The following is a 25,236-nucleotide window of genomic DNA, read 5'->3' as shown; positions in this document are numbered from 1 at the left end:
CCACAGTGGATGGGAGCTCCATGCGAGCCCACTGCCTGCCCTACAGCAGAGTCCAGCAGAGCTGAAAATTGACTTTTCTCTGCATAAATTCTGAAGCAGTTATGAGCAGAGATGAGCAGCTGACTGGTGGTATTGCTGTCCTTAATGCTGCATAAACCTTCCCAGTGCAGTATAAATCACACTGATTTTATGGTATTTCTCATTTGTAACCACTGTGCATCTCTCGAGTACATTATGTGAAATGAGATGTTGTAGCTGATTTATTCTGAATTATGAAATCATGGCTGATTTAGATAAGACACCTGGGCTATTTTGGAATTTTTCAGTCTCCTACAAGTTACAGGTACTTTTCAAGGTATTTGCAGGAACTCCTGCTTGTTCTTACCTTTAAATACCCCAGACCCTCTGTCACCTCCAAGCAGTAGTTCTGCCTTGCTTGACTACTCTGGGACTACTACTGCCAGTTCAGTGGCTTTCACTGCTGTATTTTCAGGAGTCTATTGCTGATGCATCAAATTCAAAGTCCTTAGGTCAGTAAGTTTAAACGTGTGCAGAAGCACAGGTTTATGTCTCAGGGACCTCAGTGAATTTCTGCAAGGGGTGGGTCCAGAACAGGATCTTTAGCTAAGATCTTTCAACTAAGTTCTGATGCCAGATGAAGTAATAAGTGATAGAAAATATATTAAGTAATGTTACAGATATCAGGCAAAGCTCTCATTTCCAATTTTTTACTATATCTGTTTTCAACATTTAGAAAAATTATTGCTGTTTCTTACAATGTAGCACCAAAACAGTATTTTTAGTTGAGATTGCTTAAAATATAATTACTGAATTGTAAATATTGGTTGTGTCTTGTTAGCCAATTTACAAGCATCTTCAGGGATATTCAGACTAATACTGAACCCTTTTGGAGTTCAAGACTGAACAGAATGAGGCAAGCCTGCAATAATTTATTGCAGTGCACACAGTGGAAAATTTCAAGTTATGTTCATAAATCCATCCTCAGTGGAATTTTTTTTCTGGATATTTGTGATCAATAGATAATTTCATTAGCTGGAGGAGTTCTGGTTCGTCCAGTGTTATTCTTTTATCACAGATGCACTGCACAGAAGTTGGTATTAGCAGTGTTCCCTTGTGGACAGTAACTTACCTGACTGCAAATAACAACCAGCATGGGCAAACCCATAGAATTCTATTTAAACAATCCTGCAGTTTTTCATTTTTAAAAATGGCCCATATGAAAAATGGTCAAATAGTCTCATATATACTGGTTGCTTGTATTAGTCACAAACTTATTTATGAAGTTGAATTCAGGCTTTACTTCATTAGTTCTAAATATACCAGTCAGTTGATACCTGTCTCTTTTCTGATTTAATAAATACAACTGATTAAATTGAATATCTAGAGCAGTTCAGGTACTTTGAATATTGACAGAGCAGCATTCTTGGAAGTGATTAATGACCAGTTATCAATGTATCCATGTATCTACTATGACAGTACATTTATGCTATTCTGCCCTTGTTGCACAATAAAGAGCTGAGAGGGAGTAAGGGCAGTAAAACCTGTCCATCCTGTCATTCCTCCCTCCCCACTTACTGCTGCTGTCCTGTCCACCTCACAGCGGCTGCTCAGGATGAAGCAGGCTTCAGCATTGTCCATCCTGGAAGAGAGGAGACAAACCTGTCACAGCCCAAGCAGGCACCCATGGCCTCGTGTCACACAGTCACATCTTGCACAGGGACACAGAACACAGACAAAGCTGAGTCTGTTCTCATTTCTTACCCTGGTGACAGTAAAAGCTGTGCCAAAGTAGTAAAAGAAGAGAGGCTTTAAACTTAATTTGTAAAGTTTTTATCTGCCATGAGTATGGCAGGTGAATAATGAGCACCAGCCTGCCTGGTGTGTAAGAGTGCAATATGCACAAGTTATTACTGGTGAGAATGAACTAGAGGGGCAGCTAACAGACTTGTCTTGCCTAGTGAGAGCAGAAAGTTGGGTAGATGTACAAGAGTAATGTGCTTGGGATAAATAACAGACATTTCTGTCTATATATGCATTAAATGAACTCTTCCAGTTCACAGTGTCTCTGATTAGAAGAAATCATGGAATCTCTATGAGTAATTTTAGCTAAGCATAGAAGTAGTACTGGGAAGACAGGAAAAAAGTTATAGAAAAAGAAAATTCAGTAAAATTAGATGAGATTTTTTTTCTGCAAAAATGCAGTCTTTTGTAATTGGCTATTCACTGCTGATGCTGTCATCCAGCTGTTGGTATTCCTTTACTTTTTGGTGTTATCTTTATCATGTTATTTTGACATTGGTTCACATATAATATAAGGATACATTTTGATAATGAGACCCTTCTTGATTAATTTTTTGTTGTTGGTAAATATTACTTTATTTATTAGAAGAATTTTATCATGTGCCTTATTAGCTCCTCAGTACATTATGTTCTCATTAAAAAGAAATGCACAAACATCTTGGGTACTGGGTTATATTTCATATCCAATGTTCTATTAAATTCCCACTATGCTTCTTCCCTCAGGAGAGGTTGAAAATTATTCTGTGACAGGTACATTCAATTACATGTTCTGCAGGAAAAAGCACAGTTCCACAGCTGACTACCTCCAGGTTATTATAAGTGAAATTCAAGATTATATTTAGGGAACAGCCTAATTTTAATTCTTGTAATGTGTAGAACAAATGTCAGCTAAATCCACATATGAATTCCTTCTTGAAATCAGCAAGAAAGCAAAAAGAAAAAAAAAAAAAAGAAAGAAGGATCTCTCCAAAAGAAAATTTCTAATCTTGAACAAAGCTTTCTTGTCTTGTCAAATTTTAAACACTGTTTTTTCAGTGGCAGAAGTCTGAGAAGGTAACACTGCTCATGAAGCTTCTCACTGATGAGATTCTTAGAAATAACTCCCCTCAGGTAAAGAATGTCACAAATAGCCAGACAGGTAATAGCTTAATTTTAGTTATCTAAAGCACAGAGCAGTGCAGATGAGTTAAATCAGTTATTTGCTAAGAATCACCTTTCCCTCTCTTTGGAGAGTTTAAAGAGATGACCCTTCTGCATGAATTTCACTGTGAATTCCTTTGCAGCTCAACTGATTGAGCACTGGAGGGAGGTGTGTGTGTGAGGAACTCTGCTTGACTGATGTGTTTTGATAAATGTCACTCACTATTAATTGGCAGAGAGCATCTCTTAGCAGTGGTGGAAGTATGTGGTAAAAGAAGGGCCCTGAAGAGTTCAAGTATGTATAGCAGAACAGTTGATTAATGTTACCACCCCTAACTTAAAAACCCAAAACTGTACATTGGGTTCAAAATTTCAGATATTAAGAAAAGCAAGTTCTATCAAAGAGCTTTGCTTCACCTTCTAAATAAACATGGTTTCCTTCTAGCACAGCTTTCTTTGCTTGTTAAACTTATTTATCAAACAGTATGAATGAAAAATAAAAAAGAATGGTCAATATTTGCCTACTTAGCTCTCAACAGGTCTTGATCTTTTAGGGCTGAGCCTTGCAGGTAGATAACTCTTTGGGACCACATTGGGATTTGTAACACCCTTCGGACCTGAGCATCCATCTCTGTAGGACACAAAATAACCACATAATAGTCCTGTCAAAACAGAAGAAAAAGGGGAAATAGTCATGGTTAATGTTGCTGGAGAATGAGTCACCAGTAACTTGAGATGTCAAAAATGTCTCAGATAAGACGCTGACAGGCAGAATTTATTTCCTCAAAATTTCTCCTTCACATTAATGGGCCAATCCAAACTGCTTCCTGTGCTACTTGGAAAAACAAGGATGGTTTGAAGAATCCATAAGTGCACAAATGAAAAGGAGGGAAAAGTGGAACATGGGAGAGGAGAGCTTAGGCCAGGCTGGTGATAGAAATCTCCCTTTCTGCAACACAGAGATTTCCTAAGAAAGCAAAATGTTATTGGATGCAGTGCACCATCTGTATCCTTCAGCTTCTTGGTACATAGAATCATTAAGGTTGGAAAAGATCTCCAAGATCATTGAGCCCAACTCAATTTCAGCTGTGAAGGGAATGTATATGAGCCCTTTGAAGTTACCTGTGTAGTATTGGGGCTTTTCTTCTTTGTTTCCAGTGTATCACAGAGCTTGACTCATTCTTCAGCTTAGTTAACAAAACGTTGTGTTTCAATTTGTGTTTGTATCTATAAAGAACTGGATTTCTTTGTGCAATTGCTTATGCCTCCTACTAGCTAATTGTTCTGGGGAATATATTGGATTTGGGATTTGGCAAATTGCTGCTCAGCCGTTTGAAGGTTGTATTTGTGTGATTCTTGCAGTGGTTAATGAAGCATGATACCACAGGTAACTTAGCAAAAGACATAGAAAAGGTTTACTAAAAGGGAGAGTCTGTAGCAAAGACAATGATAATAAATCCAAAATGATAATAAATCCAAATTGATAATAAATCCAAATTGATAGAAATAAGCTTCTAGATGTTCCATAAGCCATTTGACAAGTTTGCATTACCTAGGGAATATGTGTGCACTAACAAAATCTGTGTATTCTGTCAACATCTTTGTCCTTTGAAGTACATGTATTTATTTCTTAATTTCCATAATTCCAAGAAGATCTTATCTCTGCAAGGCTGTACAATGTGCTCTAGGATGACCCTGCCTGAGCAGGGAGGTTGGACCAGATGATCCCCAGTGGTGCCTTCCAACCTGACCCATACTGTGATTCCTAGCACTGGCAAAAAAACAAAGCAAAATGTGAAAACCAAAAGATGTTTTTAATTGTGAAGATTTTTGGATCCAGTCCCGAAACAATGGGGAAAAATTGAGTAGCTTTCATTTATTTTCTGTTTTTTGGGTAGAATCTAAGGAATTTACATGGAAGTATCTGTTTCTAAAAAGATTGGCACAATTCAACAGGACACTATTTCTACCTATTTAGTCTTTTCCCCTCAATACCTCAAATTAAAATGCCTCCAAACTCTGAATCTCAGCTTCTTACTACAGGTATAGGTTCCCAATTCAACTATCTATTCCCAAAATCAGTTTTACAAATTAAAAACATTTTCAGATACTTTTCTTAAAACAAACAAAAAACCAAGCAAAAACCAAAACAACAATCAAACAGTGATTTTGGGGGATTTATTTTTCCATTCTCAGTACCTGCAGTCTGGGGTGGGCATAGAATTCATTTAAGAAATCCATGAGTAAGTCAATCTTCAGAGAGCTCACACACAGCACAACATGTTTTTCTGTCTGAGCTCTGTATCTGCTGTAGTTTCCACCAGACTTTTGCCTCTCCATCCACAAATATGCCAGCTGTTCAAACTGCAAGAGATGCTGACTGTCAGTGAAATAGAGACCAGTAGGTGAGGGCTACAACTCTAGAATGACTTAGCAATGTTGCATTGTTCATCTCACCCCCCCAATGAAAAGTTGCCTTTAGCCCCAATATCTTTGTCTTTGTAAAATGTTCTCTAAGTAAGGTGATCACAAACCACAGTAGTAGTGCCAGAGTCTATCACATAAAAACAGCAATGAAAATTCATTAAAATACCAGGGGAATACACTAAATCACAGGAGTTTTGAAAAGAATGAAGGCTGGTACCTTATTCCTTTAAGTATTTTATGCCTCTGAGCTCTCTTTTTCCAGTATTGTTACATAATTGCTTCCCTTGTATGAAAGGTTAAGTTTTCACACACATACTGTGAATACACTTGGAAAGAGGCACCATTTTCTCTTAGTTTGGGCAGTAAATGTTCCCAGAGATTTTATAATGTTCTGAAGGTGATGTTCTGTAAACTCTCTTAACTGCCTTATAATTTTAGATATAACTTAAATACACAGCAGCTGCTGATACAGAAATTTTGCCTTTGTCAGCTGAACAATATATGCAGGTAAGAGAATAACAGTCTGTAAAGAAACATACAAATACCAGTTAAAGCTTCTTGTAAGTAACACATGCTTAATACTGAGATCAATTTATCTGTATGGCTGTGTGATAGCATCTTTTTCTCCTCCACCTTCCACTGATGGAGAGGCTGGATCATGAATAATAACTGATTTCATTTCATTGCAGGGCTCACGAGAGAATGCCTCCAACTCCATTATGTGTATGGAAAACTATATGAAGCCCCATTATCGCTACAAAGGTATAAAATAAAGCAGCTAATAATAGGTAAATTTATGTGAAATTTCAGTAGATTCTAGGTTATGTACTGCTCCTGTGGGAGCCTCAAGTATATATCAGAACCACCTTAAGGATGAAATTTCTATGTCCTAGAAAATACCAAATTTCTTAAAGAGAGCACATTTTAGTTTTCAATAGAATCTATATTTTACTAATTTTTCACTGAGTGAGAATATAATTGTGTTGGTGCATATGGCTATGAATACATACATTCAATATTTAATTAGAGTGTTAAATAACTTCAAGAAAATTAATGCTGAAAGCTTGAGCTTCCACCCTCCCAGGGCTTGCGTGTTGTCTGCCCACACTGAGCTTTAGCTCTCTGCCAAAGAAGCAGAGACTGGAAACTATGGCTGTGTGAGAAACTCTGGAGCTTCATGGTCTAGCAGGTCTGCTGTAAGCTTTGATAAAAATGCAGAGTGTCTCCCCACATCCTCTTTTGCTGGCACAAGGGTGGGTGATCACCCTGTGTGGAACAGTGAACATCCTGGCAGGGTTTCCCATGTAACCTCAGGGTTTCTGTCATCCAGCCTCACCTAATGAGCTGGAAAACGCTTGGTACAAATTGAACAAAGCTAACTGACTCCTTGAAATACTTGGATTTTCAGAAATTGCTCTTTCCCTGTTGAAACTGTTAGAAGTCCTAAACTTAGGCAGGCATGAAAAATTCCTAACTGTGCTGCTGGCTCTGTGTGCATGTGTTCCATACACAGCTGTGAACCCAATTTGCTTGAGTTGCAGATTTAATGAGATTTTTTTTCAAGTTAGCACTGAGCTGTAAGAGCAAGAGAGGAAGTGGAGAGAACCAAGATTAGAAACAGGGAGAGCCTGCAGAGGAAAAGCTGTACTCATAAAGACAGTGCTGGCTACTGTTGTGGGGTTTTTTGGTAATTGCTCCATTAATAACAAATCCATATCTCAGGATAAAGGAAGGCCTCTGTGGTACATGACTGGTGCAAAAAACTTTCATCAGCACTTGAAAACTGTTATCAATGCCCTGTTTTTTAGTATAAATCTAGAGTATATAGGAGAACATACAGGAACAAGGGAAAAAACCCACAATAGGAGAGATAGATGGTTCTTTTTTCTGACATTTTCTGTGCAATAATAGCAGTAACGATAAATTATTTCAGTTCCTTTGTTTCAAAAACAATTCTAAAGAGAAAAAAAATAATCCGCATTTACCTGTATGGGCAACACCACAAGAGCAACACAGATCATAATGACAACAAGCAGCTTTGAAGGCCATATCTTGGGTGTAACATCCCCAAAGCCCACAGTAGAAAATGTCACTATGCAGAAATAAAGGGAGTCAAAGAGAGTCAACCTGTTTCCTGCTCGTTCCAGATGCTGAATTCCACAAATACTACGTAGAAAAGAATGAATAAAGACATGAAAAATAAAAACTGTTCAAGCTTGATGATTATACGTGCAGAAAACCATTTTCAGAATTTATAAATTGCTTAGCAAAGACATTTTTTTCAAAGAAAAGTAAAAATTAGTATCAAACCAGAAGTGCTATATTGTTACAACTTTCAAGAGTCATTTGTAATAAAAAACACATTTTTGATTATTCTAATATGATAGGCACAACTGTTGCTAGGTTTTGCTTAGTGGCTGTTGTGAAGGAGAGGTGGTATATAGAACATCATGGATTGATGCAATTCCTTTCTAAACCAGAACAAAACAGATGGTATAGAGCTGCCACCATTCAACATTTTTTATAGATATGTTTCAACTTTTTCAGGGAGGTTTGCTTGCTGCCATGGCCAAGAAAACTGCACATACAGCTTTCTGTAAATCTGTCTCTCTTTGTGCTAGGCTCTGGCCCTTTCTGTGGCAGAGTTACTGATGTGAACCAGTTCTGAGAGCACAGCTGAATATTGGGAGGTTTCTTGTGGTACAAATGGGTACTGACTGTCTGGAACAAAGTGAATGTGAGAACTGCAGTGTACTGAATTATCAGAGGAAAGAGCATCCAGGGTCAGCCTTCAGGTAGAAGTGGGAGGTGGCAACTGGCGAGATTCTGCTCACAGAGAGTACAGAGTAGAAATACGGGGCTGGCTGGGTCTGTAATAGCAGAGCAAGTGGAGTTCATCCCTTCCAGTCACACATTCCTGAGAAGAAGTAAACAGCAGCCCAAGTTAACTGGTAATTACTTTTCTTGGAATCAGCATGATGTGCTTTTGGTTTTGAGAAGCTGTAACAGAATCTCTCCAGAGGTCATCCTGCCATTTCAAACATTGCAAATTTCAAAAATATTTCACTTTGTAAATATGTATCACGGCAAAGAGCTTCCCAAGCTTAAAATATGATCTTCTCGTATACAGTGGAATTACTTAGTTCACTTCAGGCTTCACTTAAATTATATTCATCTACATAAAAAAAAAACAAACCAAAAAACCTCAATGTGTGAACAACCCTGAACAGCACTTTTCCCCCTTGGAGCTAGCAGGATGATTTTTCCTCAGAGAATTAGATAAATAATTAATAAATCATATCATATTCCTCAGTAATTATTCTAGAACACACTAAATATTATTTCTTCATGTATGGTATCCAGATGGTAAGAGTCCCTCATTAATATCTGCCATGGGAAGACCTTTGCATCACCAGGGAGACCCTGTGTTTATAACAGTGTTAGCAGTTGTTCTTCTTTTCTCTGTTCTGTTCTCCAAATATAATTTAGCTGTGGGCAGTGGCATTTCCAGAACATATGGATCAAATTCCCTGTTTCCTTTTCACAGTTCTAGCATTTGTAGTTTTCACACATCTCAAAATGTTCTAAAAAGGGTGGGCTTTTTTCCCTGTTGTTTGCCTAAGTTTCATACTTCAGTCAGAACTGATATTTATATTCCTATCCAGTTCATCCCACATTTTTCACTGGAGTTGTAATCCAGATCTTCCATTATTTCACTATGTTCACAGTTTTGCTGAAGGGTTTTTTTTGGGTTTTTTTTAGTAAAAGGATAATTATATTTTTGTCCCTGAAAATACTAACAGAAGGACTGTAAGTAATTATGCTAATGAAGCTTTCTTTTGGTCTCAGACAAGGAAGTTTCTCAGCTAAAGCCTTTTCTGGTTTTAATATGAAATAATGAAGTATATTGTAAAGGCACTGAAGCATGGAAAAATGAGCTATTTTAATATCAATATTCACATACGTTATGTTTAGTTTTAAAAGCAGAATGGAAATGGATTTTTAATTCTTTGTTTTTATTATTCCTATTCACCTGTGTGCATTTTCTTCTCTATAGTTGCCTTTTGTGGATATATCCCAAAATACATAACCTTCACTTCAGGAATTAAGCTCATAAGGGCCAGGAAAGCAACAGTTGCACTGAGCCAGGGATATGGTTCCCCTCCAACAGGACTATTACACCACTGCCCTCAGCAGATTAAATATCTGCAGATGGGGTTGTATTGAACCATAATGCATAAGCCTATCATTGGTGGAAATGTAATTTTTCTGGTGCTCATACCTGTGAAATTGCTTGATGTTTGTAAATGCAAAAGGTCAGCTTTATCACCTGTATCTGACGGGATGGATTAAAATATAAATTTTTGGTACCATCAGGCTGGTTTTTTCTAATTTTCAAGGAATTAGTAATGTTTATTTCTTGCTTTTTTTTGTAAAATTTTAACATTTTTAATAGCTTAATGATAGAAAAATTCAGATCTTGAATTATTGTTGTTGTTGTTATTATTAAGATTTCCATAGCCAGCTGAATTGAAATAAGGTAATATACCATGAACCATTTCAGCTTTTTCTAAATAAACAACAGAATTCCCATTGAATTTGGTGAGATCAAGATTTCATTTGATCAGGTCTATCCCCTTACAGTTCTATGTATTCCTATTCCTTGAAGCCATCAAAATAATGTGTCTGATCCAAAATGTGTATTCAAGATGTTTTTCATTGAACTTAGTGGGCATGAGCCAGAGCTTCCCACGTTTAGTTAACAATTAAAGTCAGCAAGATGAGGGAGCTGCTTCTTTGGAGAAGAAGAAATTCAGCTCTTTTAACAACTTGTTGATCAAATTTATTTCCTTCCTCAAAATTATCTGCGCCTCATTTGCAGTTGTACCAAACTGTACTTGAAGCCCTCACCCTGTATACTAGGGAATGATAAATCCAAAATCAGGGTATCAAGTCTGGGTGTTTTGGTGCTCTGCTGTTTGTCTTTACTGGAGCCAGAGAGTACCAAACTGCAGAAAAAACTGATTTTCAAAGAGATAGTCTAATTAAAAACTAAAATATTACCTCTGTGACTACTCTCCCAAGAACATTACACTTTCAGCTCACCAACTATGCCTTTAGAGAAATGTTACTTAGCATTGATAGCACATTCCCACCTGTCTGGGAATTACCTGATTACACTGCAGAGAGTGCAGTGGAACATCAGTGGATGCCCAAGAAGCCAAGTCCACATGGATTAGTTATTCCATTCCCCACAGCTCATTGACATCTTTTAATACATCCCAATTCCTAGATAAGTAGTAGTATCAGCTTTCTTTTTCAGAAATGAAGTGTTAATCATTACTTTCAGCATAAATTCTGCATGTAAAAGTACACTTACTTCTTATGCTTCCTGACATAATGAAATATGCAGTAATTCAGGCTTTATATTTTGGCTGGTTTGATATTTTTCGTGATATTTTTACCTCCTTGTTTGCTTCCTCTTCCTCTTTCATCTCCTGAAGCTAAGTAATTTATTTAGTCATCCTTGGATAAACAAAATTATTTCAAGCGGGAAAGGAATGTACAGTAAAGGCAATGCTAACACCTACTTGTTTTTGTGGGGAAAATAAACCACTGTAATAATCAGTACACAGAGAGTCCCTAGTCAAACATAAGGCCAATTCAGCACCTTCTATGCCAATTTTAGGACTCCTGTGAATTCAGGAAAGTTGTCTTTTCACAATGTATCTAAGGGAGGCACTCACAACAAAACAAAATTGCTTCAATGCAGAGATTTAGTATTTTTAAAAAACCCCACAGAAAGCCAAACTAAGTGTCTGCTGAAGCAAAAGCAGCATCAGAAAATGTATTACAAAGATCCAGGGGATAGAAGTATCTTTCCAAACACTCTGCTACCACTGCACTTTGAAAACAAAAAGTAAAGAGAATAACATGTAATCTCTGAAGATTGGTAATGTTTATTTTGGGTATTATTTGAACTTTTGAGAGTTCAGTCTCTGTTTTACTGGAAGCTTTCTTTCTAGTTCCAGGAATCTTTGTTTGCTTGAGTATCTTATGTGCCAAAACCAACTCCTGTTTGTAAATAAGCTGTCTCTACATGCTTATATATAAATAAAATAAATACTGCAGAGTAAAATAATTCCTGAGACAATCAGTTTTTTATCATGCTGCAGAAGCATGTCACAGAAATGGATGTAACACGAACCATTTGGATAGTATTTTGCAAACACTGTACATTAACTACCCTTATTTATAACCAATTGTTTAGAGTCCATTTGATATCAGTTTATATTTTCATTTGTCAGCCTTGACAAATTAATCTGATTTCTACATTTTCACTTCTAGAGAAAATTATTGTTTACACATGCAGCTTCTTGAGGTCTAGAATAATGCACCAGAGGCTGAGCCAAAAGTCAGAGCTGCTTCTGTGTGCTGAGGATTAGGCAGCAATTGCCAGCACTTCCCTTTGGACCTGCACCTTTGAGCTCCACCTCGTGTAATGACTTTGCCATGTTTGCAGCAGCTGGCTGAAGGGCCTGGCTAATGAATGTGTTGAAATCCACATGGATCCATTTTAGCAGATTCAGTGTGATTCTGGGGCAGAGGCTCAGTGCTTCTGTACCACACAAGCTACACCTGAACTCACTCACAAGAGCAGCAATCCTGCTTAAGCAGATGTCCTCAGCACTTTCTCACATCTAAAACTCTGAACAATTTCCTCATATCTGACCAGAGAATTGTGATGCTAGAAAAAATTAGAAATTAAACTCTCATCATTTGATCGTCCTGTACTGCCAATTGTTGCTAATGTTATTTTATCAATTTATGAGCTTACTATCACAGACTTTTTCTTTTTTCTCTATGAGAAAAATTGGAATTAACTATCAGTCAACAAAACTGTTAACAGACCACTAACTCTGACAAATGTTCACAGATAAAGTACAAATACAGTGAAATACTGAAGAAAAGGACCATGTTGACTTTCCAGGAAATACAGACAAGAATTTGACCCATATTTTACCATATTAGTGACTGGAACTGCTTATGGAAACTTCCTCAATATCTACACCAAAATAAAATGTACCTATAGAACATTTCATTCTTCAGTCTCACTCTAGAAGATCTAATATCTCATAAAAGTCTGATAAATGTATAGAGGTCTTGCTTAAAAAACTGGCTCACTTGCTTAAAAAAGGTGCTCACTACTTGCCAAAGATGTTAGTATTAAGCTGGTGCTAGTCTTAAATCCTTGAAATGAAATTGGTGTTGGGACTAATTCTGTATTTGGAGAATGCCCTGCTTTTTACAGAGGAAAACAGTTTTTCATACTAGAAATTGTCTCTGTGGGGTGTTCAGTCTTCTCTAGAACATCATGTAGAGCCAGATGCAGTTTTGTCCCATATTTTAAAATTAGACATTATGGAACAGCAGTTCTCAGTGTGGAGATTTAGTATTCATGTGATCATTAGACATGCAATTTTCACAAACTCCGGGTTGAATACTAATATAACTGGAGTGACATTAAAGTGCTTTTTTTTCATTCCCTGTATCAGATACATATGGAAATACTGTCTGTTGACTTCTGAGTGACAATACGTGCAGAATGTGAAGGTGCTGGTAATCACCCTACCATTGACCTAAGAACCTGATGCTTTCTGACAGAAACCCTGACTCTTGTGTAAATAATGAAGAGGCAAACAAAAAGAACAAGGGATATGCAGAAAATGCAGCAAGTAAAAGAGTGAAGCAACAATCACAAAATACTCTGACCAGTAACAAAATGCTAATCCTACCCAAAAGCCCTGAAGATGAAGTTTTGACTAGCTAAAAACCAAATGCTTTCATTTTTTCCAAGCTTGTGCCTCTTCTCATGTCTTTTCTAAAATCTGTGGGTTTTTTCTAATTTATTTTCTAAAAGCAATTTTCCATAAACAATATTAAAATAGAAAAAAAAACCCCACTAGTTTGAGTAGATGTACAACTTTCATAAAGCTAATATGACAGAATTTGGTAAAATAAATCATGTAGGATATATCAAAATTAAGCATTACAATGAGAAGTTGCTATTTTCACTTTTCATTCCACATAAAAGGCTTTAAAGCTGTAGGAATTACTGAATTTCATGACAAAAAATATTAATTGCATATAAGACAGTAAAAGAAAAGAGGAAACTGCGACTGGAAAGATGAAGGTTGTCATGCTGCCTTTAAAGTAAATAGGTAAAGAAATTCCCATGCTGTTCTGAGCTGGTAAATACTGATCTAACAAATGCAGCAGATCAGCTGCAAGGTATTGCCTGACAGGACAAAACAAACACTGGATGTTGTGGTTTCTTAATATTAATTGACAAAAGTTGTAACAATGTCAGATATTTTTGCAACTCTGATGTCACTTCATCTGACAGTTCAACATAAATCTTTCTATTTTTCCAGATACATTTTTTCAGAGACCAGGATTTAGTTTCATACAACACTGTCCCTTTTTTTTTCTTTTTTTTTTTTCAGAATCACAATAGGGAAGGGGAAGAGTTGGATTAATTCAGCAGGCCTTGAATCAAACTTTTCAGTTCTGTGGGACTTGGAACACAAGCTGAGGTAAGGACGATGAATTTACTTTCACTACACAACAATGCCACCATGTCAGAAATTAATTCAGACTTTCTCTTCAGATGGAAAGGTAATTTTTGTTTGTATTCCAATTTTATCTTTATCCCAAATGATGATGTTTGGTGATATGATTATTACTTACCCATGGTGTCCTTTATAAGCATTTTCCTTCTCCAAAGATCAGAACATTATATGCAGCTAATGGTTGCAAAAGCTCAACTTATAAAAATAAACTCTCCCCCTAGGAACTCATGTGACTTCCAGCAACTGCAGAACATCTTGTTAAGCAGAATAGGGTATTATGAAATGACCAAGTGTATATAAATATTTGTTGAATCTGAGTGAGAACCCTTCTACTCCTGCTGCTGCCTGTGGTGGGATAAGAAGTGGAGCAGCAATTAAAGAGCTCTGGTCTTTGAGGCTGCGCTGGCAGGGTGTCTCTGTGGGCAGCCTTCAGCTCAGTGTGTTTCCACAGGCTGGTCTGGCCACACTGCAGCCTCTAGGCTCAAATGAGCACTTGTATTTGTGTGTGCTTTCAGCCTGCCCCTGAGCTTTGATGGTAAACAAAGTAAAACTTGGCAGCCCAGCTCCAGTGTGTCAACACCGTGGCACCCAAGAGCCTGCTGGAGCCTGAGGCTCTGGTCTGCTCACACAAGGAGTCAGGAACTACTCAGGGAACAGAATCATGCACTCACTCCTTAACCACCAGATCCTCCTCACCTGCAGAGTGCTACAGAATTAGGTGACATTCTATACCTATCCTTCCTTGGGAAGAATAATTAAGTAATCTATTTATAATATTCAAAAATTATATGTGTTGTGCTGGAAAATTCAAATTCAAACCTCTAATTTAATACACCCGATATGTTATGCTTTAGAACATCATGTTTAATGTTTCTTGCAATAGTTTTGAAACACTCTTATGGTGTAACAGTTGTTATGCAAACCACCCACACTCTCTCAATCAAACTGAACTAACAATTGAAAGATTCATTATCTGAGTATTTGTTAAATGTGCATAAGAAAAAGCTAACCCAGCATGGAGAATATTCTATTAGCTACTGACAGAAACCTTTTGTTAATTTTCAACCTAACTCAAGTCATGGCATATTTTAATGTCAAGTGGATTTAATTTTATTGTTAAGTCAAAATTTTCTTCTTATCAGATTTTGAATTTTCATTTGATTTTTAAGGATATTCGTGGATCGTCCTTACACTGACATCCATTTTTACATCTCCTTGACAGCCCTTCATCTGTCTGCACTTTGAGTGCAACTTCTTTTTGCTGCTCTCATTGCTGCTATTGAAACAACTGCTTCAGGACAAGCTGAGTTACCTTACTCCAGCTGCAACACTTTATGGTTGCTAGCACCATAAACAAAAATAACTTAGAAAATAACAGATAAGTAATATTCAGGAAGAATGGACTTTCTTGTAGTGCTTATCCTGCTGTGAAACTCAAACCAATAACAAATATAGGCTGGAGTGGTCTAAAACTTGCAAGTGACTCAAATCAAATGCCTCTTGTTTTATCTCCTTTAACCACAGCCATGAGGCATGCAGCCCTTTGGAAAGCTCTCAAGTGGAATTTCCCTTTCCAGCTTAAATTTCCCGAGACTTGGGGTAATGGGAAACTTTCTATTGGCCTCCCTTCTGGAAACTAAATATAGAAAGAGTGTTTAAGATAAAAGGCTGTAGTCAGATCATGTGAGGACAGTGGTGTACATTTCTTGCATTTCAAGACGCCCTGTGAAAACACTGACTCATCAATGGTCATTATTCTCATGGTGAGTGTTTCCCTTCAATATTTTGGCTGTTACATGCACAATTTTGGCATCATTTAAGCTTCTTTCATATGCCTAGGTATTCTAAGTGTTGGTACCTCTGTCAGTGAGGTCACCTCTACAGTAAAGAAAAAAGGCCACCAGTTACTGTCAGATCTGTAACCTCCCTGTCAACATCAGAAATAGAAAATACGGCCAATAATTACAGAGAGAGCTCTGCAGCTTGCCAGCAACGTTTGCTGGATCTGGACTACAAAAGTAAACGCTCTGCATGTGTGTTCAGCTTGTCCTCCGTGTAGCTGCTAGATTCCATGACAGTCTTAAGGCAAAGACAGCTCAAACAGGCAGTGAGCTAAATGGAAGCATTTGCTGGGCTGCTGCTGTGCAAGGGGAGTGTCCAAACAGCTGCTTAGAGGGGTGGCTGTACGGGCAGACCCAAGAAAAGTGCACTGATACACCCAGTCTGTTCCACTTAGAACATTGTCTGCAGATTCCTGATGAGCAGAAGGTTCACTGCAAAGAGCAAGATATAAAGGGGTGTATGGAAATGCAGTGCCATCTAAAATATAGCCTGGGGTTTTTTTAAATACTCATATGGTATGCTTTGGCTCTTTTAATTCATAACAATTGTTATTAAAAAACCAGCAGCACACATGAAAATGTGTGCCACATAAATAAAATTTTCTTATTTGTGTTCCTTATGGAAAGGTATTTTTATTTCAGAGTCACCTCCTTGTTGACCTACAGTCTTAGCTGGAGACAACCCTTTGGACAGTGACCAAGGAAACAACTGGCCTGTGAAAAGATATAATTAAGCACCAGACTAATGCTTAGGTTTGCTAAACAACCAGAAAGGGGGGAACTATTAAATAGAGGTTGTGTAATGGGGTGAAAATTACAGGAGGTAATCTGTGAGGAGATAAAAACAATATATTCTGTCATGCATTACAAGGCAGATTCCTCTGTGGTTGGAGTTCCTGCTTGGAAACCCAGCAGTTCTTTTAGCCATGAGCCAGAGAGCTTGTACACCTTGAACTCTCTCACTGTGTATTGTTCAGTTTGATCAGCAAGCTCTGCGATTTCACCATCATCATTTTCCTCCTCACTACTGTTAACACTGGTTTCCATTGAAATCCAGTGATTTCAATGAAATGTTTTAGTTGAGTGAAAAATCCTGGACTTATTATCCTTAAAGAGTTTGCTGAGAGTCAGAAAGTTGTTTTGGAACACCTGCTTTGACAATGTGCTTGCTTGAAGAAAATTTTCCAAGTCTAATAATTTCTTTGGCTGAAATTCAAATGGATCTATGCATAATATTCTTTTTAAAAATCACTGAAATTGAAAACCTCACAAGACTCTTGAAATGTGAGGTTTAACTGTTTAACAAACACAAGCATGTTTAGGAAAAAAAATAATGTACATGATTAATACTCATAATCTAAAACAGGGGCACAGAGCAAAAAACAGGAGACAAGTGAGTGAGAAGGGAACTTCATCCAGCAGTCAGGAAAATAGGATTAACGATCACAGCACCAGAGAGATGAAGGCAGGGAGGAAGAAGAAGGAAGACCACTGTGCCTATCAGGACTGACAGCATATTCTATAATCTCTGGTAAGTTTTGTCTGGCATGTTTTCCCCTTGATTGCTTATCCCATGGAGAATATTCAGTAAGATTTTATTCTTACCACAAACACATGCACTACAACTTGTAAAATTAGATTTTCACTCTGAATATTCAAGAAGAATATTTCAATATGAAATTTAAGACAAATTTCATATTTGTCTTAAAGTTGGCTGAATATTTTGTGCTTTTTTTTCTTTTATAGTTTTAGAATACTAGTGAAGTGAACAAAAAAAGATCAAGTGAAGAAGTACAGTTAAAAGATGACCCTTTTGCCACAGGGAGAGGCACAACAGAAGTAAATTTCTTTACTGAGAGGGTGTTTGGGCACTGCAAGAGGCTCCCCTGGGAAGTGGTCCTGTCACCAAGCCTGTCCAAGTTCAAGAACCATGTGGACAAAGCCTTTAGTCATATGATTTAGTTTTAGGTAAACCTGTAGGAGCAGGGAGTTAGACTTGATGATGGGTTCCTTCCAACTTGAAATATTCAGTGATTTATCCAATTTTAGTAAATGCAAGTACATGCCCATATGTAGCTGTGCCCTCTCATCAGTAACTTTATTTTTAACTCCTTTGCGTAAGATATTTGCATTTACTTGTTTTTCCTCTGCTCATCTCTAATGAAAAGAAACTTGCAAAATATTTAAACTGTATTTAAACCAAAAAGCAGATTAAGTGCTCATTCTCAGCAGTTGACTAAGGCAGTTGACAAAAGCTAATGGTAATAATGACCTAAAATATAAAAAAAAGTCACTGAAACGGAACGCCACAAAGAGTCTAGTTCTGAACAAAGCCTGCAGTCCCAGCAGACTGCAATGCATTGGGTACCTTTAAACAGCCCTGTCTCTGCTGTGATCCCCTTCAGCAGGAGGGAATGCCTTGCTTGCTCTGCAGGGCCATCACAGTGCTCTGTGCCCAGAGGAAATGACAGTCACATTTCATGCCTGCTGTAAAGTTTGCAGTCTACAAAGTCAAGCTATGGCTTGGTCTTCAGTTTTTACTAATGGACACTGATTATTTTTAGTCACAGCCTTATCGCTGTAACTCAGGCACTTCCACTCTAATATACACTTCTGTATGGAACTTCCAGAAATGTGAAAAAAATACAGCTGCGTTTGTGCAAAGAATGGGGACATATGTGCAGCTTTTGGGATATATCTGAATTCCTTTATAAGTACAGTTAGCTGTTTGACTGAGGTTGAGATAACACAACTCAACTAATTTACTAACTTGTTAAACTTTTTTTAGAAGGTTTTAATTGCTAGTGGAAGTACAGAACTCACTAATCAGAGTGTTGTTTATTTGGATTATACCCCAAAAAGTCTATACCTACAAACTACTGGTTTATGTGTATTTATCACCCAAGTGTGATACACTATGGCTGACTGTGCCTCTTCACTTCTGTGAAAAACATCTGTCTAAACATTATAGTAATTTCTAATGGAATATCAACTATACAGAATAGATTTTTTTAGTGCATTCTAAATGTGATTTTTTCCTTTTAAAAACCATGGTAAGTGCATTAAAATCCTTCTTTTTAGATGATCTCGTATCACAACCTGATCTCTGCCAAAGCCTCTGAGATGTGCTTTCAACATGCCAAAAAGTTATGCTGAATACAGACATAGAGTGAGGGAATGGAGGCTGGTGTCATGTTCTGTTTGTATGGCCAAAGGTATATCAAACAAGAGAGTTTTTTAACTCTTCTCTTTCTGTTTTGAGAAATATGAACTTGGCTAAATTTCACACCCTTAAAACATAGTTGGAATATGAAACAGACAACAAAAGTCAAAAAAGCACTGAAGAGTTATGCTGATCCCAAATCAGTATAATGCCCACTGGAGAACCAGAATAACTGATGGCATCTGATAACACAGTTACATGTGTTAGCATAAACCACTGCAAACACCAAATCTTTGTAAAGTAAAATAAAAATGGCTTATCAGCCTAATAAATCAGTCAATGAAAGATATATTTATTTATTTAAGTCTGCATGCTAATGACAACTTCATTTTTGAGCCAGGAATTGTGAGTGACAATGGTTTGATGCCAGCTACTGAATGGTGAAGTATTTACCATGAACATTCTCAACATAATTACTCACCATTGTTACACTTGGCATTCTATTTGCTACTGTCTACAATGACAGAATATTTTCAAAGACAGCATGTGAGTATCAAGTTTTTCTTTTTACTGCAAAGAAAAAATGAAGCTTATGAAATGTAATGCCTTCTTGTAAGGAAAGAGATGGAAGACTGAGGGTTCTAACACTTATTTTGTATATCAAATTGACCCTTTAAGGGGAACTTTACCTGTTTTTATTTGTCTTCCCAAAGCCAACCCAAAACCTAAGATTTATTTTGCCAGTGTGATCATACAGTGTTTCACATCCTGCAGTCTCTGTTACACTCCAGATCAACTTTCATTCCAGCATTTTATTTTCCAGAAGTTATTCTTGTCACCGTTGTTCTGAAGGTAACAAATATCTTTTGCATATGTAACATTTACATTTTCACACAGGGGATCTATTTACAAGCTTGTGTGTTTATAAACCAATGGAAAGCAATTAGAAAACTTACATCCTAATAATCTGCATACCTGCTCAGTTCACCTCCCTGGCTCCCTATGTCAAATCCTTTCATCTAACTGCATTTTTCCTCTGAATCTTTGTCTAGTGTTGATAATTTTGAAGACATGCACATCTCAAATGCATTTGTACATATTAAAATACAGTCATTGTTTGGGCTTTTTAATGGAATATAGCATTCTATTTTTCTTTGTTATTCCTTATTTATCCTTGCTCTTTGGATAAGCATTTCTAGATTTTCTCCAAACCCCATTTTATGACATTATTTTGCTGTGTTTAATTTTTTAATTTTACTGAGGCATTACAGATTCCTCACAGTCACTCTATTTTATGCTTTGTTCCTGCAAAGGAACCAGAACAGGAATGCATTTAGACCAACTTTGAGGAATTTTACATGTTGCTTTGCATGTGTTGGCAAGCCATAATTAGTTAATACTCGCAATAAGCTTGATTTTATTATCTCTCACAGAACTCAAAATACGATTGCTGGAGAAAGGACACCATAGAGATGCAGTCTTAGAACTGTATTTCTAACAGTCCAAATGTTATATGACTCAAAATCATTTGCTTTTTTTTCCTCCATTTGTAATGGTAATTGGTCTCTGCTGCCAGAACAAGCTCTGCTTGTCATGGTATCTGGTAATATTATTACTCTATTGCAAGATGTCATGATAATAAAAGCTGAAATTCTCCCAATTGCATATTCAGAGTCCATAATGTTTTCCAAAATATTGTGACTCCCTAATATTCTCAATGCATCTTTAATCAAATGTAGTCAAGATTATTGATGTAAATATCAGCAGCACTTTCTATTTGAGAGAGATTTTTACATCCCATAGAAGTTATTGGGGAAAATACTGGGAAGGAGCCTGAGTGACATTTTAGCTCCTTCTTGGGCAGGGGCTTAGTTTTGAATACATGATTTGCACTGTCCTTAAATATGCATATTCTGATTACTGAAGTTTCAATACTTCACACGGCATTAAAAAATTATTAGAAGAGAAAGATAAAAATGCTTCGGAGGATAGAGGCTGGAACTTTCAGAAAGGTAAGTAAGTACTCGATGTCTGACTTCCACCAAGAGAAAAGGCCTTGCAAGAGAGGCTGAAAATTCTTCCCAGTGTCAATTTAAAATACTGGTTTATAGAATATACTATACACAGAACAGACTGTGAAATTGCAATTACATTAATTGTCAAAGGGTGATTCACCTGACCTATAATGTAAAGGTACACACGGTATTGTACCGAAATACTGAGCTACTGTGTGCTACAACAGAGAACAAAAAATGTGGGTACGTTAATTTTGCTTTTCAAATTTATACAAATTTAACTTTGCCCACCTTTATCTACATTTAGTTTGGAACTACTGATTTTCAGATTAACAAATGACCTGCAACCTGGTCAAATTAGCAAAGTTTGTAGCTTAAAAAGATCACAAGTACATGAAGCTGACTCATTTTCCAGGGTGAAATTAAAGAAGATAATCACACTGTTTAATTGCTTAATTTATTATTTCTATATATATTCCAAATAGGAGAATTTGCTTATAAATAATGCTGTTGATACTCCATTTCAGAGAGGCTTTGTGAAGGCAGCTTTCTGAGCTATCATTTAGTCTGATTATTTTTTCTTTTAAGCAAACAAGATGACTACAAATGTATCTCTCACACTAAGAAGGTAATTGAGATTGAACCTTCTAACCTTTATGACTTTTTTCCACAGATCACAGTAAATAGACTACTTAAATTGTTATTAATTTTGCTGGTGTCTGTGTCTAGTTTTAAATATTCCATTACATCAGTGGCCCAGAGAATTCCCTGCATGAGCCATGGGAAAGATGCTGACCTAATTATTTTAGAAATAACTATGTAGAAACATCTAAAAAGATTAACAAAGGAAATATTATGTCACTACCAAATTAATAACTAAAATAGCATGAAAATCACTATATAATTATCTAGGTTTCCATAGAAACTGTCTTTGATGGGTAGCCAAAAAGACTTCTGATTGAGCTTCAATACTTCTGCTCTCCCTGTAATACATGATTTCTGATCTGCCTTTCACAAGCAGCCAACCAGCACCCATCCTTATCCTACAATCTTCAGCAGCACTCCTCAAAAACACTAATCACCCACATGCTTTTTTCACATTTGAACTCTTGAACTTAAATATGCAAAAATATTTTTGAAGTGTATTATTACAAATATAGAACTAGCAAAAAAGAAAATTGTATATGGTAATATTTCTGTTTTGTCACAATACAATAGTTGCATAAAAATATGAAAAGGCATTCATCAAAGAAACAATTGTGGGTTTTATTTCATTCTTTCATGGTAATTTTCTATTACATTTGGTCACCTTTTGAAAAGCCTTGGCCATTTAAGTACTAATAACAGGCATGTAAGCAGATGGATCCCAGTGCTAGCAATGGTGAAAGAAGTGTGGCTATCCCATGAATTCCAAGAGAAACTCTAAGAGTTTTATCTGAATTTCTTTCATTTAAATAATCAAAATTAGCAACTATTTTTGGCAACACTGTTTTTGCATGTGTCTCAAACAGCAGATTTCAGCAAAGCCAACTTAGAAGTTTCTGTACCTAAAAGAGATAAACTCTGTATTCAATATGTGTTTTTCCTACCAAAGCTCACAAGAATGTTGGCCTTGATTTCAGGTACACAGTTTCTCCCAGAAGGCAGTATTTCACATAAACTCTAGCTGAATTTGTAGATTATTTGCTCACAAATAGCAAGTGGATATTTTAGGAAATGCTTTGCTGTTGACCTCCCAGGAGCTGCACAGCCTTTTCATCGTCCCCTCACTTAAGGAAGTGTTAAAGCAGTGTCTGAACTCGACCTCAATTTTCCTTGCACACGAGCCCAGAGAAAGCACCCACCCAGGCTGCCCTGGTTCCAGGAACTGAGCAGCAGGACAGGGGGAGGGTGGGATTGCTCCAGTGCATGTGGAAGGTGCTGCATGTGCCACTGCCCTACTTCCAGATCTACTTGCTGATGTTTGGAGAGTGCTGCACTGGAATACTTCAAAACAGAAAACAGAGATCCTGTGTTTGAAACAAACATGTTCCTGACAGATCTGCTTGGTTTCAGAGAAAAAAAAGTACCACTGCTATTACTTCAGTGCTTTGTGGGATTCTTATAATAGCTGAATAATTAATTTTGTATTATTTACAGTTACTCTGAACTTTCACTAATGTTTTATAATATTCTGGGATTTAAATTCTGAAACTCTTGTTTATTCTGTTAGCTCCTGAAACTTCACATGCTTTAATACTTTAGAATAATTGGATTCTAAAAGACAGAAAGCCAGTCTTATCTTGTGCTGTCCTGATATACAGAAAATCTCTCTCTATCAAACTGAGACTGGTCCTGAACACTGAGACTGATGTAAAACAAAATATAACATCACAGAAAGAACTGCAGACCCAAAAATCCACATTTATCTTACATTACCTAATCCACCAACACTTTTCATCCTACTTAAGGCTAAGCATCTTTCTCGGATAACTGCCATTATGCTCCAGTCACAATCAACACAGAAAGTAAGTCAAGACCTCCCATGGGGTGATTTAGCTCCCTTCAGATCACCTTTTGAGGTGTTTATGTCTACTGATTGATGATAAAGGGAACTGGAGCACTGAGATACCTTTTCCTCTCTAAAATCTTCTGTGATTAATCCTTTCTTGGTTGGGTGGCTTTCCTTTTCTGGACACATTTGGAATTTGGACACATTGTTCCAAATAATAAGGCCTTGACTTGTCGTGTTAGGACTAGATCATTGTTGGCATTTGTCTTCATCCCTTCAAGCAACTCACTCCTACTGTCCCTCTGGATGAGAACTGTGAGTGGGTAACTGCCATTGAGGCTACAGCACTGGCATTCTACAGGTACTCTGTAAGTTACTGAGTGAAAACATCCTTATTTGCTTATGATGAAAGCACTGAAGTGTAAAAACATGTTAAGACTGACCTCAGTGAGCTTCCCGTGAAAGCATAAGCAAAGTTTGGGCAGGTTTGAGTATGAAAAATTAATTGTCCATCTCAAAGAATTTGTAGCCACTGCCTTCACAAGCTAATCACTCTACACTGGTGATATATGACTAACACTGCTTTAAAATTCAAAATAACTCTTAATAGATGATTCACTGTGTCACAGAAAGATGCCTGAAATACTCATTCACTGTTATTTGTCTTCTTGTACAGTTTACAGAAATAATTAGTATTCCATTTGACAAACAAGTGCAAACATCCATTAGCTTAATGACATAACACATATTATGACTAGGTCTATAACTCTCACTAGAACACTCTCAATAGTAACTGCTGAACAGTCTGTCATATTGGAGCACACATATTTTAGTAGATGTAAAATTGCTCTGGTTACAAGGCCACTGAGATGTTCAAAGAAAGAAAATCATTGGACAGCCTAATCTATCTTTGAAGTCAGGAAATAAGAGAGAAAAAACCCCCCTTGTATGTAATCTATAAATTACAGATACCTGAAAATGGTCTTATAGATTTACTGACCTGCAAATGAGTTCCACCCCCACATCCATAAACAATTATCGCCAAAGGGCAAAGAGTGGAGTAGAGCATAAATTTTGTTGTGATTACTGTTTGTTCTGTAATAACATTGAAAATTGTCAGCTCTATACAAAAACACAGAAGAAGCCTTTTTCTACTATACTCTGAGTGCAAAGGACAGCCTAAACAATGGCATCTAAAAACTGTGAGATTAGCCAATCAGTTGTAACCTCAGATAACTTATTTTTTTCAGTTTTCATTGGAAAGCTTCCGCCTGAGTTGTAAGACATAAGCTGGCATGTGCCTATCTTTGTAACCACCTCTTATAAGATTCTGATGTGGAGATGTAAATGATGGCTTTACAAATGATGCACGAGGTGAAAATCATTTTCTGTGGGTTTCCTGCTAGTTATGGTAAAGTTATTTTGAAAATTCTTATTATATGCAGACAGGAACAAAGCCAGTGAGGAATCTTTCTGGGCTTCATACCATCTTATAAAATCATGTAATTCCCATAAAAAGCTCCATTCCATCTCTGTCTATGTGAATGCCAAAAAAAGGTGGCTTTGAACAGAAAACCCTGTGTTTTAAAGCTATATTGGCTTCACAAGTGCTGATGTTGCTCTTGCAGCAGATGGCACAAGCCTGGCAGGCAGGAGCTAAGGGGGCTGTGGGGTTTCAGTTGAATCCACCCAGGCCCTGAGTGTC

The 25,236-nt window shown here is 37.0% G+C and overlaps 1 protein-coding gene and 1 long non-coding RNA gene across 12 annotated transcripts in view; one reads left to right on the top strand and one right to left on the bottom strand.

Moving 5' to 3' along the window:
* Nucleotides 1-17,356, top strand: part of LOC113459275 (uncharacterized) — a 58,546-nt gene extending 41,190 nt beyond the window's left edge. The window contains exons 15-17 of the long non-coding RNA XR_012581399.1: nt 6,078-6,150; nt 13,896-13,985; nt 15,244-17,356. This is a non-coding gene — a long non-coding RNA (uncharacterized LOC113459275). The remainder of the gene's footprint in view (nt 1-6,077; nt 6,151-13,895; nt 13,986-15,243) is intronic.
* The window catches only part of KCNT2 (potassium sodium-activated channel subfamily T member 2), a 119,735-nt gene that overhangs the window by 49,356 nt on the left and 45,143 nt on the right, over nt 1-25,236 (bottom strand). For all 11 annotated transcript variants that reach the window (XR_012581397.1, XR_012581398.1, XM_074546263.1 and 8 more), the window contains exons 10-13: nt 7,374-7,554; nt 5,161-5,325; nt 3,487-3,623; nt 1,597-1,660 (exon numbers count right to left, since the gene is read on the bottom strand). Coding sequence is in view for 9 of the 11 variants with exons in the window: in XM_074546263.1 (XP_074402364.1) it covers nt 1,597-1,660; nt 3,487-3,623; nt 5,161-5,325; nt 7,374-7,554 (547 nt within the window). In the remaining 2 variants the exon portion in view is untranslated. The remainder of the gene's footprint in view (nt 1-1,596; nt 1,661-3,486; nt 3,624-5,160; nt 5,326-7,373; nt 7,555-25,236) is intronic.

The sequence above is a fragment of the Zonotrichia albicollis genome, chromosome 8 (assembly GCF_047830755.1).
Source record: "Zonotrichia albicollis isolate bZonAlb1 chromosome 8, bZonAlb1.hap1, whole genome shotgun sequence".
Taxonomy (NCBI): Eukaryota; Metazoa; Chordata; class Aves; order Passeriformes; family Passerellidae; genus Zonotrichia; species Zonotrichia albicollis.
This window is presented reverse-complemented; position numbering and strand designations above follow the sequence as displayed.